This window comes from Zootoca vivipara, chromosome 2 (assembly GCF_965207765.1).
Source record: "Zootoca vivipara chromosome 2, rZooViv2.hap1.1, whole genome shotgun sequence".
Classification (NCBI taxonomy): Eukaryota; Metazoa; Chordata; class Lepidosauria; order Squamata; family Lacertidae; genus Zootoca; species Zootoca vivipara.
The window spans coordinates 48941688-48960781 of record NC_142584.1 but is presented as its reverse complement, the minus strand read 5'-3'; the positions used below and the strand labels follow the sequence as shown (position 1 = coordinate 48960781).

The window sequence follows — 19094 nt, the reverse complement described above, 5'->3', positions numbered from 1 at the left end:
GGGTTTCTTTGGAGTGGAAACTAAAGAACGTGCCTGTTGTTGCTGACCCTTCCCTCCTCCCAGTTTCCCACAGTCGGGCTTATTCCAGGTTTTTTTTTTTAGGTTTTTAATTTTATTTTAGGGAAACCTTTCCAAGAACGGCGCTCCCCCCCCGCCCCCACTTCCTCTCGCAGCCCTCCTCTTGACACAGCATTCAGGTCACCCTGCGCGCCCGACGGCGCTCTCCTTGCGGCTTGTTTATTCAACCTGACGCCATGATCGATGGCATCCCGGAGCGCTTTTGCGCGCGCCACTGGCCGGGCCTCGGCGTCCCTTCCGCGACGCTGCTCGGCGCTCCGTGACTATATTAGGTGGGCCCGGGACGCGGCCCGGCGCCGGCCAATGGGAGAGGTCTCCCTGCGCCTCGCTCCGCCTCCGTCCCTGCCTCCGGAGTGTCCAAGCTGCGGCTGGCAGCGCCGGCCCTGCTGTGCGCGCTTTGGAGACGAGGCTCAGCGCACGCCGGGGGCACCTGCTCTGCGCTCGCAGGACGCTGCGCTCGGGCACAGACGCCGGCGCCCGCGATGTTCCCGAGCCCGGTGACCACGACGCCTTTCTCCGTCAAGGATATCTTGAGCCTGGAGCAACATCCCAGCGGCTTGGCGCCCATGGACCTCGCGGCTCTGGGCTCGCCCTCGTCGTGCATGCTGGCCACCTTCAAGCAGGAGGCGTATCCGGCCGACGAAGGCCCGATCGCGGACAGCCCCGTCGGCCTCGCCAAAAGCAACGGCGCCGCTTTCCCCAGCCCCTTTTACGCGGCCAAAAACTACGTGGAAATGGACTCGACCAAGGCGCCCAAAGGGGACAACAAGAAAGGTAAAAGCAAGGGCCCGTCGGGGACACGGAGAGGGTACCTTCCGCGGCGGCCGAAGCGCCATCTCTCTCTCTCTTGAGCAGGGCAGGTTGGGAGGGGGGCAATATTTGGGGGGTGAGGGGGAGACCCCTGGCCGGGCTAGGGGGCTCCGAGGCAGCTGGAGCTGGAAGCGGCTGCCTGGTTCCTGGATCTCCCGCCGACTCGAGTTAAGCAAATCCTCCGACTGCCCAGAGGAAGGAAGGAAGTCTCCGAGGGCCCAGGGAGTGCGCGACCAGTCCCGCTCCACGTATGCACAGCCACCCGGAGTCTTTTCTGAAGGAAACCAGCTGGATTGTCCCCTTCATGTCGACAGGCTTGCAGCTTGTCTGCTGGAAACGGCAGTAGCAGTGAGTCGTCTTACGAACCATCCCTCTTTGTCATTTACTGGAGGAGTGGGATGGTTCTCCATCCCCGCATCTCCTAAGGGAGAGGGATTTAGGTAGAGTCGGCTTTGCTGACTGTTGTTTGGCGAACCCTTTGCGGGCAGACGGGGTACTGGACCTTCCCTTGGTTTTAGACTTAGTCTAATAGGGACATTTGCTGTACATTTTCCTGCATATGTCTTCCTCCTGATAAACCAATTTTTCTTATTATTGACACGGATGAGCATAAGCTTTTTATAGAGCGTTTGTGATTGTCCAAGGCGTATGACAACCATTATCTTCTTGTGAGGATCACAAGCCTTTAGTCTACTGCAGATAAGGAAGGAAAGAAAATATATTGCCTAGGGTCATGGCAGAGATGAGACTGGGCACTTCCTGGTTCTTAGCTCGTAGCCCGGTCATATCCACATCTACTCAAGTAACTTGAGAGGTACTTACACCAAGGCAGATGTGCAGAAAGTTGAAGTCGATGTTCTGCAGCTGGATTCCAGCTAAGAGTCCGAACTCTTTTTTTCCCCCTCGCGCGCCAAATTTCGGTAACAAATGAGGGGGGAGGTAGCATTGACAATAGGATTACTATCCATAACATTATTGTTGTTGTCAACAATGATTTTGTAAAATTTAAAATATGTATAAGATGTATAAAACTATAATTCGTATTAAACATGCTTGTATTTAAATTTAGTATTTACATTTAAATTGATATAGTTGGAAATAATAATAATAATAATAAGCAGCAGCAGCAGCAGCAGCAGCAGCTGTAGTCACACCCGTTGTTCAGCTGTCCCTTTGATGTAGGCTGAGAGGCCTCAGAACTCCTCAAAAGGCGCAATCCGTAAACTCACTTTAAGGAAACTTCCTCCAAAAGTGTCTGGCGTTGGTAAGAGGAGCACAATTCAACACTACGACCCTTCCCAGAAGGAATAGACTCCAACCATCTCGATTGGATTTATTTTCAAGTAGCAGTAATAGTAGTAGTAATTTAACTTCTGCTCAGAAGTTTGATAAACAGGCACAAGAGCCATCAATGCACTTTTTCGCTAGCCCTTTAGGACTAATTAATTGCAGTAATGATTTCTTAGTAAGCCTTCGGAGTATTAACGTTTCAAAAGCTGCCTTTGGAAGTCACGACTTTTTCATTCCCCCCTCCCCCCTTGATGAGGTTGCCATCCTATGCGCACTTAATTGGCCTCAAGCTCCGCTGGACCTCTTGAGGCTCACCGGTTCTAAGTAAGCATGCATAGGATTGCTCTGTAAGATTTCCAATTCATTGTATGGAAATTGACGGAAAGGATCAGCTCCCTGTGTGAATCGCACTTTAATCAACTCTCTAGTGGAGGATGTCCCTGCTCTTTTGGGAATCACTGGTTCATTTCCATTTCCTTAGGAATCTTCCCAGATAGAACACCCGACAGATTGAGCTTTGATGTGTTCATACTCAGTCTGAGCAGCTCATTTCCTGAGAATCTCGGGCTCGGATTTTCAGTTCCTAAACTAGTTAACATTAGTCCTAAGTAAATGGCGTAGAAATAAATAACACTGACTTGGAAATGGCTTGTATAAAATGTAGATGATAGATAGATAGATAGATAGATGATAGATAGATAGATATACACTCTATAGTCTATCGTATCTATCTATCTATCTATCATCTATCTATTTACAGGTAGGTAGCCGTGTTGGTCTGAGTCGAAGCAAAATAAAAAAATTCTTTCAGTAGCACCTTAAAGACCAACTAAGTTTATATTTTGGTATGAGCTTTCGTGTGCATGCACACTTCTTCAGATACACTCATACCAAAATATAAACTTAGTTGGTCTTTAAGGTGCTACTGAAGGAATTCATCTATCTATATCATCTATCCATCCATCTATCTATCTATGTGTGTGTAGGTAAGTGTGTGCGTGTGTAGTATTGAAGTGCAGATAAAATCCACATTAACTCTTCGAGAGAAGAGCTTGAATGAGACTCATCAGCATAGCTGCCAATTTTTCCCTTTTCTCGCGAGGAAGCCTATTCAGCATAAGGGAAAATCCCTTTAAAAAGGGATAACTTGGCAGCTATGCTCATCAGTGTCTCTGGTTTCTTCACTCTGGAGGAAAATGTGACGCTACCTGAGGTCTCTTCTAGATTGCCTATTTATTGAGCATTCATCCTGCACAAAGTTTGCGGGGGAGGTTATGGCTTCTTCTACTTTTTGATAACCTATTATGATTTGTTTGAGGGGCTGTTATACAGCCTCGTGTGAACAATTGTTATCCCACACTTCCCAGTAAATTTTCTGGCAATTTCCTTACCGCAAAAACTCCGAATATGTTTTTATTTTGGGGGGAGCGGTTTGTTGCGCAGCAATTCCAATTTTACTTCAGTTGCTTAACCTGAGTTTACCTGTCTGCGGCTGAATCCCACCCACCCGCAAATAGCGACAGTGTGGCTGCGTACGAACTATACGCTTAATCACATTCGAAGCACGTTGTTCCCTCAAAGAATTCTGGGCAATGGAGTTTAAGGGCTGCTGTGAATTGTATTCTGTGAGGGGCAAACTACAGTGCCCACTGCCCAGAATTCTTTGAGGCAACGAATGTACTTCAAAGGTACATTGTGCACGCGATGAGGTCTTGAGGTCTACCCAGCTGGGCGTGATTCAGCCACAATTAAGATTTCCGAAATCTGATAATATATATACGTACTCAGAAGCAAGCCCTGTTGATTTCAGTGAAGCTATTTTCAATAAAGATTGTTTAGGATTCATCCTTTAAGTCCTATAGATTTGTAATGAGTACAAAACCCCCCAAAAACCTATGGACAAATAATTAAATTTAAGTTTTTAAGGTGTTCATTTTAAATTGGCAGTCCTGTCGCCAGGTCTTCTGCACGTTTATGTGGAAGCGCCCCACTGATTTCAAAAGGAGGTTGTCGCTAATAAAGTGTGCAAAAAAAATGAATAAAAGTAAAAATTCAACGGACTGAAACGTGGCCAGATTAAGATTTTGCCCATTATCGGCAGTTCCACGATCCTGGGATCCCGCTGAATTCAGTGGGACAATTTTGGGATATGCCTACATCCAGCCTTTAAATTTCCAAAAAGAAATAATTCCGGTATCATTTTCATCGCTTTGAGCTGAGTTTGTGCCTTGAATATTAAAACTGAATTAATTAAGATGAAAGGAAATGTTGTATTTGAATAATTAAAAAATGTAACAACAACAGGAGCAACCATCTAGTCCGCAGAGTAAGGCCTTCAAGTCTAAATTTATTTGGAGGAAACAAATAGCACCTAAGAATATAGCTCTGCTTAGAAAAAAGGCAAACGAAAACAGAGGCTTTGCTCCATTTCCGCAGAAGCAAATCTTTGGAGTTCAGCGGTACTTCCAAGTAAGATAAGGAGTTGACTTCTGAATAAACACGAGTGGGATGGCTTGTGAAATCTGTTTAAGATCGACTTTTACTCCAGCTGACCTAAAAAGTTGAGCTTTTCAGCGGATACAATTCAGCCAATGTTAAGCACTTTTGTATCCCAGGGTGTTTTTTTTCAGCGAGAGGACGTTAAGCACATAGTTTCCCCTTTGAAATATTCGAGGACTACTTTAGTGTTTAATTTTAGCTGGATTTGAGCCCCCAAATGTAGGCTTGGTCTGTTGCATTAATTTTAACTGGCCGCATTTCGTTTTAGAATTATATACTGCAACTACCGGGTATCTATAGAGAAAGAGAATTGGGACTTTAGCACCCCTAAACATGGCAATCGATATTGTGGTGTAAATGGATGTGTTTATCGGACTACAGAATGGAGACATAGAACGTTGTTTTTTTAACACCCTTTGGGGAGAAGGGTTGGTTCAATGAGATTTACTCCGTAGTGTAAATAGGGCTGCAGTTTTAGGGCGCAATGTTCTGAACATTTTTTTGTGTGGTGGTGGAATAAATGGCTCTGAGCGCTGCTGCTGAACTTACTTCTGAGTAAGCCTCCAGAGGATTCAGCCATTTCCTTCGAAAGCTGGGGGCGGGGACAGCACTCAGGTGGGCAGTAGCGTCAGTGAAAAGTGTTTTGAGACCTTAGCTTTGGAAGGTGGGATCCATTTTAGAAATAGTATTGGAAGCAAATCCTATTGATTTCTATAGAGCGCAGTATTTAGCCTGACCTCCCAAACACAGATCACAATCGCAGAGGGCCGATTCTCTGTGTTGGAGGCTGGTAGCCAGTACTTTTTTTCCACCCCAGAGGGATCGTCGTATAATGGTTAGAGCGCAGGGCTAAGTTAGAAGAGGGCTCCACTAAGATCCCTACTTGGTCCTGCTCACTTGTGTCAGTCTCGCCTGCTTCACGGGGTTTTTGCTTCGGAGGTCAAAATGGGTGGAAGATCAATGTGGAGGCTGCTCTGAGCTCTTTGGAGAATGCAAATGAAGGACCTATACAGTACAGGCAATCAAATGAATGAGACTTAATGTAAGGGATCAATATAAAGGGATCGGAGCTTCCGGCTGAAATCCTCAGTCCAACCAAAATAGAATCATAGAATTGTAAAGTTGAGAAAGGACCCCGAGGGTCATCTAGTTCAGCTCCCTGCTATGCAGGAATCTCAACTAAATCCAGAGGACTAGTGACTTGGAAATGTCGAATACTGTACTGTTTATGACAAGCAAGCGCCAGGCTCTGACTGCCCCTGCGGGCTTCTTTCTCCTTGGTTCTCCGCAGAGCTGTGCGCCCTCCAGAAATCCCTGGAGCACGAGAAGCGGGACGCCGAGGATCCGGAGCGACCCCGGCAGAGGAAGCGGCGGAAACCCCGCGTGCTTTTCTCGCAGGCGCAAGTCTACGAGCTGGAGCGGCGCTTCAAGCAGCAGAAATACCTCTCCGCCCCGGAGAGAGACCACTTAGCCAACGTGCTGAAGCTCACGTCCACGCAGGTCAAAATCTGGTTCCAGAACCGGCGGTACAAATGCAAACGGCAGAGGCAGGACCAGAGCTTGGAGATGGTGGGCATCCCTCCTCCGCGGAGGATCGCCGTGCCTGTCCTGGTCCGGGACGGCAAGCCTTGCCTGGGGGACTCGTCGCCCTACAGCTCCCCCTACAACGTCAGCCTCAACCCCTACAGCTACAACTCCTACCCGGCCTACAGCAACTACAGCGGCGCCGCTTGCAGCGCCAGCTACAGCTGCAGCTACCCGGGCGTGCAAGGCGTGCAGCCCGCGGCGCCCGGCAGCAACTTCATGAACTTCAGCGTGGGGGACTTGAACCCCGTGCAGACGCCCATCCCGCAAGGGAACAGCGCCCTCTCCACGTTGCACGGCATCCGGGCCTGGTAGGCCTCCCAAGGCTCCCTCCCTCCCTGCGGCGGGGGCTGAGTGCTTGGGGGGGGGGAGACTTTTCCTGGACGGACTCCAAAGAGGGCATTAAAAGCGGCCGGGTTGGACCTCCTGCTGGAGAGAGGCGGTCTGTCAGCAGGGATCACTCTGGGCTCAAGGATCCGGGGGCGCGAGGGAGCGCATCCCCCCACCACGCCGCCCAGATTTGGGGTTCTTTCAGGGTGGGCGCACAGAGGCTCCCAAGGCGCCTCCCAGCACTTGCTCATTGTCTACATTGCTGGACACATTTTCTGGCCCCCACTGCCCCGCCAGCCAACTTCTGCTCCAGGCTAGGATTGCGCGCGCAGCGCTGGGCTTTTTTTATGGTTCAAAACTACAGGGAGCAGCTTGCTCTGCAGATCGCAACCTTGCAGCGAAGTTAAGAGATGGGCGTGAATCCACTGGGCTCTCTTTTTGGATCCACCTAAAACATGAATTTCAAAGGGGGTTTGGCGTTTTCAGGGGGGCGGGCCTTGTTTACTAACAGACATACTCCCACTCGCGCTCTCTTGTCTGTTTCGTTTTATTCTCAACACGTCCAGAATCCTTTTCCTATACAGTATTTAAAAGCTCCATGTCAGGATCTTCAGGGGCTGCTCAAGTTGGCTGCGAGCTCAGGTTTTGAAACAAGATTTCTCTTGCTGGGTTGTTCTGGTTATGTTGTTTTGTTTTTAACTTGGACACGTCCGGCCTTTCCTTCTCCAGGACCGTGCGTGGGAATATGTGTGTGTGCGCGTGCGCGTGTTGGACAAGGGGGTGGAGTGGAGTAAAGACTCTTCCGCACTATAGCCGAGGCCCCACAAGAATGAGGGAAGTCAGACGCTGTTTTCGTTCCAGATCCCCATTTAGTTGTTATGCACTAAACAAGTGATTGATTTTTGATAGTATTAAATGCACTGTCTGTTCTTTGTCCAGCCGCTTGGTTTGATGTACGTGGTCTCCCCCATCCCCCCCTTTTTGCTGTACAGCCCGATACAACTGGGTGTCTTGTCATTAAAGAGAGTGGCTTGAGTTTGTGGCTCGTATTTGCTTTCTTTCCTGCAACTGAGAATTTAATGGCTTCCCTTAATAGGGGTCGCGCGGGGCTAACGATTCTCTCTTGCCTGATCCCACCGTCAAAACGAAGCACTTCCTTTTAAATTTAAAAGGAGTCCGTGCCATGGAGCGGCGGGCGCCACCGAGCCAAAACTAGGCACTTTGAAAATTGGGAGAGATTCACAGGGCAAATCGATGATGCATGCTCATACATGTATAAACACAATAGAAATACCATCGAATTCAGTGGGCCTTACTCCCAGGGAATTGTGTCAAGGGTTGCAACTTCAAGGTTGTTTGTTTTCTACGTGTAATTTGCCTATCTATTTATCTGGATTTCGAAGTGGTCTACTGTGAAATAAAGTGAAAACAAAAATAGAAGCTTAATTTTTTCCGACTCTGGTTGGATCTCATCCTTTATTCGAAACTCAGAGCCATAACCACGTTTACTTAGAAGTAAGTTTCGTTCATGGTTAGTAAGTAGGCTTTACAACCTCCTATTCCACACGTCTCCACTAAGAACGAAGTAGCTTTATGCCGAGTTCGATGGGGTTTTACTTCTCAGCACCGTCATTTGGAATGCGCAGCCCCATCCTGCGTGCATTCACCTGGAAGCCAAGCATCCTATGCTCAATCTGTATCCCTCCAGGTGTTGCCGGACTCCAACTCCCATCAGCCCCGCCACCAGTCAGCATTGCCAATCGCCAAGGCGGATAGGCAGCAGTCTAGTCCAGTGGATCCCTATTAGCTACGGACCCCCTGTTTTTCAAAAGCCAAGCCGCGGCGGGCGGACCCCCTACTTTTGAAAATGTGGTTTTGTTGTGTGAATGGTGCCACAGACCCCGTGGGGTCCGCGGATCACCAATTGGGAACCACTGGCCTAGTCCAACAACACCTGAAAGGTCGATTCTCCGCCACCGTCCACGCCCCCCCCCGTCCAGTATGCGGGTGACTTGAGTAAAATATTGGGGGAGGCCAGGTAAGCGCCGCCCCGTATGATCGATCACATGATGCGCCACACGCACTCCATTTGAATGGCAATGCCCATCAACTCAAATATTTTATTGGGGGGGGCAAAGGGACCTCGGCCCCTAGGAGTTGGCTCCTATGACCACCCAAATCGCATGCAGACCAACTGGGCTTCTGAGTGGACGTGTTTGGGAAATGGGAAGCTGAACTTCAACGCCAGTGGGTGGATAGCAGTCGCCCGGTTCAGTCAGGCCTGACAGGGAAACGACCAAGCACCCTTGGGAGCTCTGGGACGATTTTTCTCCCTGCTGAACACGCGGAGTCGGGAAATCCAAGGGACACCCTGGCCTCTTGCCAAGCCTTAGGTCCTGCTTCCTGGCTTTCCCAGTCCATTTCCACACCTACACTTTGCTGCTTAGGCAGGGAAGCCCCATCCGAATGAAAACCGGAAAGCACGTCCAGTTAGACTTGCTTCGTACAAGGAGCGCCTGCGGTGAATAGCAGGTCCAGGTGTGTAGGAAGTGCCAGAACAATCCGCTGTGCATTAGAAAATGGCTCATTGCGGAGACACACCAACCATTTAGCTACCCAAATGCAGACAGATGACACCATCCCATCCTTATTGTAGCGGGCAGCGGGTATATTTTCCCAGGGCGTGTGGCACACCCACCCAACTTTATTTTGTATGCGTGCAAAACGCCGGGCAGCTTCCTTTTGGAATCTACGTCCTCTTTACATTGAAAAGAGCGCCCTTGTCACAGGTGCCTCTTAATGTGTTTCGTTTTACTAGGATCTGAGTGCAATTGGCTTTTAGTGCCTATTAGGACAGAATCAGTGATTTTGAAGTGCGCTTGTTGTTGCAGCAGCCTAAATAGCACGTCCGTCGTCCACTCTCTGACAGTAAGAGCTGTTCGACCTTCCCTCGGAAAGGTGTGGACTCTCTCCTTTCTTGGAGGTTTTTAAGCAGAGGTTGGATGGCCACCTGTCTTGGATGCTTTAGTTGAGACTCCTGCGTTGCAGCGGGTTGGGCTAGATGACCCTCGGGATCCCTTCCAACTCGACAATTCTGATTCTATATGAGTACAAGCAAAGGAAAGTGAGAGCGCCCCGTCAACATTTGCGCTCCCTGGATTTGAGGAAGCTCTTGCTTCAATGCCCTTAAGCCACAAACTGTTTAGGAGGGAGCTGGGCTATCCTATGGTCTTCCTGATGTGGTTGAGCTTCAGCTCCCATCTGTACAACTAGCGTGGCCAATCGATGGCCAGAGATAAGGAGAATTTAAGACGACGAGTAATGTCTGGCGAGCTCCCCATCCCTGGTTCAGAAGGCTGATGGCCTTTCCAAACGCCTCTCCCCCGGTTTTCTCCTCGGCAGGAACAACGACCACTCCAAATTCACCCAAAAAGCGCTAGAAAACTTGGAAGGCGGTCTCAGCACCCCGCGTGGATCAAGATCAAGAGCCCGTTCACCCAGTTTTGTGCGCGCCATCAAGGCCACCATAGCCCGCTTCCCCCTAAACACACACACACACGCTTATCGAAGGCCCCCAGGACGATTTCCTGTCTTGGCAACGAGGGTTGTCTTCAGCAGGGAGAGTGCGATTGTAGAGGGGGGCTGGGAGGAGGAGGAAGAAGAAGTGCTGCTGGGTCTGAGTTTGGCGACCTGGCGCTGTGACTACTCAGCCCCTTATCGGATGTCCCTATTCGGAGTGAGGAACAACAAACAGGAGAATGCGGCGCAGTCAAAACATCCTGGGGGCTGGGGGCGGAGGGGCATTGTGCCGCGATGGAGAATGCCATTAGGGGAAGGAACGGACCTCTCCGGAGTCCCCTATCGGACCCATCAGTAAACAAGGATGGAGACAAGAAGCAGCCAGGGAGGAGCAGGGCGAGAAGAGAGGGCGGCCAGCAGCCGAGGGCCATTGCTCAGTTTTTCTGTCCACGCCTCCTCTCCTCCCCTGCGCAGTTTGGGCTGGAAGGTACACAAACACACACACCAAAAATGCAGCTCACAGGAACCCTTTGTGTCCCCCTTGGAATCATTTATTTCCCCCCTTGGAATCAGTTTATCTTGTCGGAGTGTGTGTGTGTGTTTTAAAGTACGAATAAAATTCTCAACATCTGTGTGCCTAATTATCCTCCCTTCCTTCTGCCCCGCTCGCAAAAGAGATATTTTGGCTACCTGGGTGGTGACTGGCGGAGTGATTGGTGAAGATCCAGCTGAAATCGCAAAACACTAGGTAGGGCGTTGTGATTCCACAGCTTGGGCGTAAATAAATAAAAATACTTAATTAACTAATTGCGTGGAAGATAACTGCCCCCTAAAATAAATCCTGGTTACGCCCATGTTCCGCATGTTGATGCGCATCTGCCTATACCTTTAATGGCTCGTCGCTTGATGGCTTACCGGCGGGAAAGGCGTGAGCTGTTTCCGTCGACAGGCGTTTCCATCGAGGCGGCCTTTAAAGTTTCTGTTTGATTTGGGACGATTCCTTTCGATACACCTTGAGGATACAGCTCGGGAGTAATGAGCAGCAGGGTGCCTAAATCACAGAACCGGGGTTGTGGCGACAGGCCAGGAGCACGTGGGGAATTCTCCTGGTGCCCATCATGGCCTCTGAATTCCCCCCTCCCACTGCCCCATTCAGGGTTGTGAAGGTGGCTACCTCCCCCCCCCCAAAAAAAAATCACATAGAGTTGAAAGAGGAACTAGGAGAGCAATACCTGACACCACACCTGACAACATGAAAGGCTTCAGCAGGGGGCTGGTAGGTGTGGTTTATGGGATATTTACAATGCAGTCAAACTAACAACTATTGTTTGCTAGAAAGGCACACACAGAGGAAGTTGGATCTCATAGGGTCTACAGGACCCTCCCACTGTGTCCAGCCAGCCAGGTAAAAGGGGCGTCACCTATATAAGCTGGTCACGTCAGGCCTGCTTTCTCTCCGCTTCCTGATATCCAGTCTCTCTCATCTCTTCTGTTCAGTGTCTCATCAGTGACTAGGGATATAGGCCCAGACTCCATGTTAATCTAAACTACAATATATGTTTTAAAAGGTAGTACCTTTTAAGCCTGCCTCAAGACTGCTACTGTGAAATGCGAGTGAGTAAATCTATCTTTACTTCTAAGAAGACTGTTTTGCATGTTTATTTTTTTAAGGGAGAAAAGGGGAAATTGTCAGGAAATCCAGTCTGCAGTAAAGCATCCTGGATTACTTAAACCGAAAGGCTGATCAACAGCTTTCTTATTTTTGCTGCAAAGGTAGATGTATTCAGCTGAACTCACAAACCCAAGGAAGGATAATATCTCACAAATATATCCTGTGCTAGATTCTGTAGGCCTACACATCCCTGCATGGTTTGCAAGGAATGGCCTGGTGGACGAGCACTGGGCCATAGTTGGGCTTTAGCTCTGTGGTAAAGCATGTGTGTTGCCTGCTCACAACAGCTCCCTGGTTCAATCCCTGGTGCCTTCAGGTAGGGATGTGAAAGACTCCTGACTAAGACTCTGCCTGTGAATGTCAACCATTCTGATCTAGATGAACCCATGGGTCTGACACTGCAGCTTCCTATGTGCCTATGGATTTGCCTCAGCAAAGGTATATGTCTCACAATTCTGCCCCACAACTCCACATTCCTTTGGTAAGGGGTGGGGAGAGAAGGGGCGGAGGAATATGCTGGGTTCAATGTAGCTTTATGTCAGTGAATATAGTGGGAATGTGTATCCACGCATTTCCATTAAGTCCAATAGAACCCCTGTTAATCTTGTTCCTGACATGTGGGCTATGCATTCAGTCACAGCTCCATCAGAATATTTCCTGAGTGGGAAATGGAAGCTATGAAGAGCAAAGTGCACTTCAGCTGGTGCAGAGAATATGTCTGAGGTGAGCTCTGGACCAGCTGTAGGTGGAGAATTTGTGCTAGTAAGCAGAGAAAGAGAAAAAGAGAAAACACTGAGGAATTAAAATCCTAATAAATAGAAACTTTGTGAAGATGGGCAGCATATTAATAATAAGAATACAGTGGTACCTCTGGTTAAGAACTTAATTTGTTCCAGAGGTCCGTTCTTAACCTGAAACTGTTCTTAACCTGAAGCACCACTTTAGCTAATGGGGCCTCCTGCTGCCACCACGCCAACGGAGCACGATTTCTGTTCTCATCCTGAAGCAAAGTTCTTAACCTGACTGAGGTACTATTTCTGGGTTAGCGGAGTTTGTAACCTGAAGCGTTTGAAACCCGAGGTTCCACTGTAACTCTGAATCCTTCTTAGTATTTCAAGTTGCAGTGTGCCTCCCTGTTAGGGTATATTGTTTTTATCTTATTTTATTACAGTATGAATATTTCAGTCCAGAGGTTAAAGTAGTTGTTTTTATCTCTTGACGCTTATATTGTTGTCATAAATTGTTTCAAGTGTATTGCTGAGAATATGACTTCTTCTTCTTCTTCTTCTTCTTCTTCTTCTTCTTCTTCTTCTTCTTCTTCTAGATTTCCCAGTTTACAAAAGTATGTGCAATGTATTATTTATACCCCGGCCAGATGGGCGGGGTATAAATAATAAATTATTATTATTATTATTATTATTATTATTATTATTATTTCAAGTTACATTTTCTACAGGTCAGTTTCATTTGTTGAGACTTTAGTGTTACATTGGGAAGAAAAAAGGGGGGATGGTGGGTGGGGGTGGGGTCTGGTGGCAATGTTTCTGTTTTACTTAATGTATGTATGGGGTTTTGTGTAGGTTCTCTTTGCTATTCGCTTATGTTCCTTTGGTAGTGAGAGAGGTTGGGGTTGGCCTAGGATATGGTTGCTTGTTTGTGATAGGTTGTGGTGAACTTTGTTTTCATGAGTAAGTGGGGTAGGTGGGTGTTTTGAATCAGGTTAGCCATATTGATTCGTATGCTGTTGGTGGATTCTTGTCATTATCTTGTTGGGCTGTGTATGTGATAAAGGGGAGCCATACTGGGGTGAAGGCATCTTCTTCTATTTGTCCCCATGTCAGTTTGTTTATTGGTTAATTTTTCTAGTAGGGCTGTTTCCTATACTATTTGGTACCACTGGTCCATGCTTACTCCTGAAAGGTCTCTCCAGTGTCTTGTTATGATGCTTCTGGTTGCTGAAAGTAGGTGGGTTATGAGTTCCATGTGATGTAAGTGGGCATTATTGTCTTGGAAGATGTTTAGTAGGGCCAATTCTGGGGTGATTTCTAATACTTGCTTAGTTATTTTACATATTTCTCATATGGCTGTTGTCCAGAATAGTTGGAAATATGGGGCTTTCCCACCATATTTGGAAGTATGTGCCTGTGGAGGTGCACCCTCTCCAGCATTTTGGTGAGGTTCCTGGGCGTATTAGCACTAGCTTCCTTGGTGTTGGGTACCACCTGTAGGTGAGTTTCAGAGTGAGTTCTTTCCTTTTTGTTGATATGGATTTAAAGGGGGGGGGTTAGACCACATTCTGGTCCACTGAGTGGGGTTAATCTCATAACCTATGTCATCTTCCCATTGTTTTTTTATTACATCTAGGGGGTTTGTGGGATTATGGAGTAGTATTTTTTATATTGTGGATACCATCCCTTTGCCATGTCCCTTTGTTGTTAGGAGGAGGTTTTCGAAGGTTGCCAGGGACCTAGTTGCTGCTGATTTTACTACTGGGTTGTTTAAGAGGGTATGTAATTGGTGGTATGTTAAACAGGGCATTTGGGTGTCTTCTAGTTTGTCTTGTATTTCTTGTGTTGACAGGGATTTGTTATTTTTATAGAAGTCTATTAGGTGATGTAAGCCTTTGGTTTGCCAGGTTTTTATCTGGAGGTTTTGTGCGGCATGATGGAATAGTGGGTGGTGTGCCAGGGAAGTTAGTGGGGATGGGGTTGGGGATAGTTTGCCTATTTCTGCTTTCCATGCTTTAAGCATGGTCTGTGTGTACATACCTGTTAAGTGTTGTGGGGATTCTCCTTAGTTTGTTTGGGAGGAATGGGTATGCTGTGGTGCAGGTGTTTTCAATTGTGTCCCTCTCCAGGTGTATCCATTGTTTTGTCTCATCTTCTAGTATATACAGTATGGCATTATGTGGTGTACTTGGTTGGCAATGTAATATGCTTCTATGTTGATGACCCATACTTTTAATAAATCTGTCAATTCAGGCATTGTATATGGAGAATATTTTTTAAAAACTGCACAGCTGAGTTTATCTAAAAGCAACCATTGCAGATCCATTATTTGGTTCTTTTTTTTGGCATGTCTTTATTTCACACTTTAGAATCTGTTAAACGCTTGGTACAGAAGTTGATTCCATCTGCAAAAGATCTTACATTTTCTGACAAAAATAGAACAGAAGGTATGACATTAATTGGACTCAATAGTGCTCCCAAACAAGCGAAGTGAACATGATAAAAAGAAATGTACAGGTAAATTGTTGCCTCGATGTTTCCTCTAGTCCTTAGTTCAATAGAAGCTGCATTGCAGATAACATCCCATGTAAATCAACGCAGTGATGAATCAATTCATTTGGTCATAAAGCAAGAGGGAAACTCAGACTTCATGCAGATCTACTTCATTCACATCGTTTCTGCTATGCAGGAGGCTGTGGTGCCATCAAATCGATGTCTGTTAAGTTTCTAGCTACCCAAACTCCCACTGCAAAGAGACCCAGGTTAACTATGAGGTTCCTGCGAAAGTCACTGTGGTCTGTGGCGAAGCGGTAGGCGCCCCGGATCCAGCCCCGCAGCCCCTCAGGCGTCACCGCGCTGGAGCTGCCTCCTCCGCCCGCTGCTTGCCCACCCGGCGCCATCGTCGCTGCTTCGGAACCTCCCATTATTTGGTTCTGACTGAAAATGGGAGGTAGTAGGGCATTCTAGCTCATGTTCAGCTGATGCTCAGTAGTCTCAATGCATACAGGGTATACCAGGTATGAAAAACTAGCCACACAGTCTGTCAATCCACTCATGTGACTGTAGGTAGTAAGAAAAGCTTGCAATGCCCAATACATCCCAATGGCTGGGATGTATGTGTGCTGGGCAGGAAGTGATTGCTCACCCTCACCTATTTTGCTATTGAAGTGTAGATGGTCAGGCTGAAGGACATGCCCTTTAGGGAAAGACAAGCGATACTAAGAATATTCCCAGCTGAGTTCCATGCTGTTTCTGGTGGATGATGCTTCATCAGACGACAAAGGAACAGACGTCACAGTCTAGGCTTGGAAAGATCCCATTAGTCATCTTCTTTTAAGTTTTCTTTCAAATTTTTAAGGCTATTTCCATATTAGCCTTGACCTCCACTGGTTGCCATAGTGGAGCCTTCTCCAACCTGATGCCAGCCTGGTCAATGGCCAGGGATGATAGGAGCTGATGTCCGAAATGTCTGGAAGGCCCCAACTGGGAAAGGAAGAGAACCATGTGTCTTGATGGTGAAATACAGGTTCTAAAGGGCTGTTTTGTTTGGGCCATGACACTGATATGGTGGGTGGAAAGAATAGGACTACTATTAGAGCTGAGATCTTGAACATACAAGTGAGGAAGCCCCACTGAAAACCGTGGGACATACCGGTACCTCTGAGTAAAAATGCATTTAATTGCACTGCATGGCTGCAATCCATCCAATGCACAGTGGCATGAAAGGAAATCCCATCAAACATGCATAGGACTGGGGTATAAAAGAGGCAATTTGGTGATGTCACCTACTTATTCTGGATATGCTACAGTGCCCCACAGCCTGCCAAATGTAATAGCACTGGAGAATACATGGATCAGCAGAAGTTTGAACTGAACACCGGAAGACCTTGGAGGAAAACATTTATGCTTGGAAGAAATCACACTGAGACTTTTGGTATGGAAAATAAGAAAGTTTAAGTTTATTACATGTTTCATAGTAAAGAGTTCCTAGTTCTATCCAACTACAGTGGAGGTGCAAGGAGCCATGCTTGGTCCTTTATCTCAGCAGAGATACATAAGAGTGGTGTGCCCTGGCCTCTTTGCCCTGCTGCTGAACCCACACCTCTGCTTAACTCACCTTGACACTTTGTAAGCTGGGTGTTCCTGCAGCTCATGGAGCAGGCTGTCCTGGTTAGGTTGCTCATGGTGTATGCAGCATGAGTGAACTATTGGACCACACAGGGTGAAGACATGACTGTGTTCAACAATGAGTAAAGATCAATTGTCTGGCTTCTGTTTGTTGAGTGTCCATAGGAAAAAGTTGATCTATTCCCCAGGATAAATTTATAAAAGGGCCTATTGAGTGTTTTGCCCAAGACCTCCAAAGACTCTGGTTTTTGTTTAAAGAATGATCTATTTTGCATTACATTTTCCTTTATCTTATGGACAGACAAACATTAACAGAAAAAAATATTACTGGTTGCAGTCTTTCTATCTGGTATTCACCACAGCCAATGCAGATTATGTGAAAAAGGGGTGAAATTCAGCCTTAGGGTTTTCAAATTTGGCTTAGAGCCCTACAGTATTATTCAACGGACAAATTGCAATTGTATTTGCAGGTAGGTAGCTGTGTTGGTCTGCCATAGTCAAAACAAAATTAAAAAAATCCTTCCAGTAGAACCTTAGAGACCAACTAAGTTTGTTATTGGTATCTGAAGAAGTGTGCATGCGCACAAAAGCTCATACCAATAACAAACTTAGTTGGTCTCTAAGGTGCTACTGGAAGGAATTTTTTTATTTTGTTGCAATTGTATGTCTTTCTAGTGGCTTACTCTGCTATATTAACAAATAATAATTTATTACTTGTACCCCATCCAACTGATTGGGCTGCCCCTGCCATTCTGGGTGGCTTCCAACAGAATAAAACAGAACACAGTGAAACATCAGACATAAAAAACTTTCCAGTACAGGGCTACCTTCAGATGTCTATGGAAAGGAGTTAATTCCTGCAACATGCTCAGCCCCCTATATCACATTTAATTGATCGTTGTTAGCACAGCCCACCATTATTTCTTGTTGCATCTCTTCAGCACCAGGTAAAGGTGTGTGGCATTCAGCTATAGAAAGACTGCAAATAGTCAAGTCAGTAAACTGTAATTACATGCCATAGACACTCCCACCCACCCCGAATTATTGCTGTGGACACCCATGGATACCACCCACTAGGGGCAGGTGTTAATTCCTGCAACATGTTTAGCCCTCTATATCACATTTAATTGATTAAGGGAAGACAGAAGAATTTAAAAGCATCAAAACCCACCAGTAAGGGTCTGTTGAGACCACTTTTTCATAGTTTGACCGGTTTATTCTGCACAAAACCCCCAGCATGGTATTATTATTATTATTATATAAAAAGACTCCAATGGAAGCCACGTGTCTATTCCTAGAGACTCTTCAGAAAAAGTGCTTTGCTTGTTCCTGCTTGCTTGCCTAAACAAAGGCAAAAATATTTCACTCCCCCCTCCCTGGGAATTCCATCACAAACAGATGCATAAGAGGAGAGACAGGGAGCGATTGGGCAAGGGAGTCAAGGCCTTGGAGCCTGCTCAGAAAGTGACTGAGAGAGAGAGAGGGCAGGATTGCAGCTGGCTTGGAGAACAGCTTCAGCCTGGCAGTGGATCAAGGGTCTGAAGAGTGAGGCACTGTTTGGGACTTCCATCTGCAAGTGCTGGGAGACAGAAGCAAGTGGAATGCATGCAGGGGCATTAATCCGGCTCCAGCCACAAGAGAGGCCTCTATCCCAACAGCTGCCCCCTTCGACTCGCTTTACCTATTCCCTTCTTTCAGTCAGCTGTTGGGTCCAGTAGGGGAGCACAGGGCTCATTCCTGGGTTGGTGGGGGAATTAACCTGCACAATAGGCCAGGAGGAAGCTGTACCCTCAGCTGGCAAAGGGAGAAAAAGCCATGGCAAGATGTGCGAGAGGAGCATTACAATGGGGTCACTGAGGCAGGAGTGGGTGTTCCCTGAACTATGGGGGTGGCTGGGAAAGAGGGTGCCAGCCAGCTGCTGTTCTCTGAAAATCTTCTGAGGAAGGGCAAGCAATGATCTAAGCCAGAAAGTCTGAGAGGTGGGCAGGTCTTGCTTCCTTTTACTAGAAAGTCTCAAATCCGCAGTCATGCCCATTTTATTGGTTCTATCAGTAAGTTTCTTTTTGCGCTCTCTGTTGCTATTCCATTATTTTTATTTTATTACATTTTTATTTATCTAGCATACAACATGCACAACAGATTTTTGTTACAAATCAAAACAAGCAAACATACCCATCTGGATTCTTGTTGTGGTTGTTAACTGGTCATCTTCCATGATCCAAGGCGATGTACAAAATATAATTACACATAGTTATAAAACAGCACAAAAAACCAACAGGGTGAGTTTTAAAACTCAATGAAGTTTAAAGGCCATGAAGAATATTCAGTACAAATTTCGCTGGATAATTCTACTTTTCCTATTGTCACCCAAGGACATTCTCCTATAGAAGACTATATGTGGAAGGAAGCTGGCAGTTGCGCTTCTTAAGCCTTGCATTTGAAACAAAACACTTCCA

At 46.8% G+C, this 19094-nt stretch overlaps 1 protein-coding gene and 1 pseudogene across 2 annotated transcripts; one reads left to right on the top strand and one right to left on the bottom strand.

Moving 5' to 3' along the window:
• The first annotated feature begins 560 nt into the window (after positions 1 to 560).
• On the top strand, positions 561 to 7626 carry NKX2-5 (NK2 homeobox 5). Its single transcript, XM_035108004.2, has 2 exons — positions 561 to 852; positions 5969 to 7626. The coding sequence occupies exons 1-2, from the start codon at positions 561 to 563 to the stop codon at positions 6574 to 6576; spliced, it is 900 nt and encodes a 299-aa protein (XP_034963895.1). The 3' UTR covers positions 6577 to 7626.
• A 7232-nt stretch (positions 7627 to 14858) lies between these two features.
• Positions 14859 to 15447, bottom strand: LOC148686842 (mitochondrial import receptor subunit TOM6 homolog pseudogene; annotated as a pseudogene). The gene has a single exon (XR_015948583.1). The product of XR_015948583.1 is annotated as a mitochondrial import receptor subunit TOM6 homolog pseudogene (transcript).
• Between the last annotated feature and the right edge of the window lie 3647 nt (positions 15448 to 19094).

What these genes read in the sequence shown, in the direction of transcription:
- NKX2-5 (XM_035108004.2), top strand. Translation starts at nt 561, where the DNA reads ATGTTCCCGAGCCCGGTGACCACGACGCCTTTCTCCGTCAAGGATATC. An exon ending in CAAAGGGGACAACAAGAAAG is followed by an intron (nt 853 to 5,968) that starts GTAAAAGCAAGG and finishes GGTTCTCCGCAG; the next exon opens with AGCTGTGCGCCCTCCAGAAA.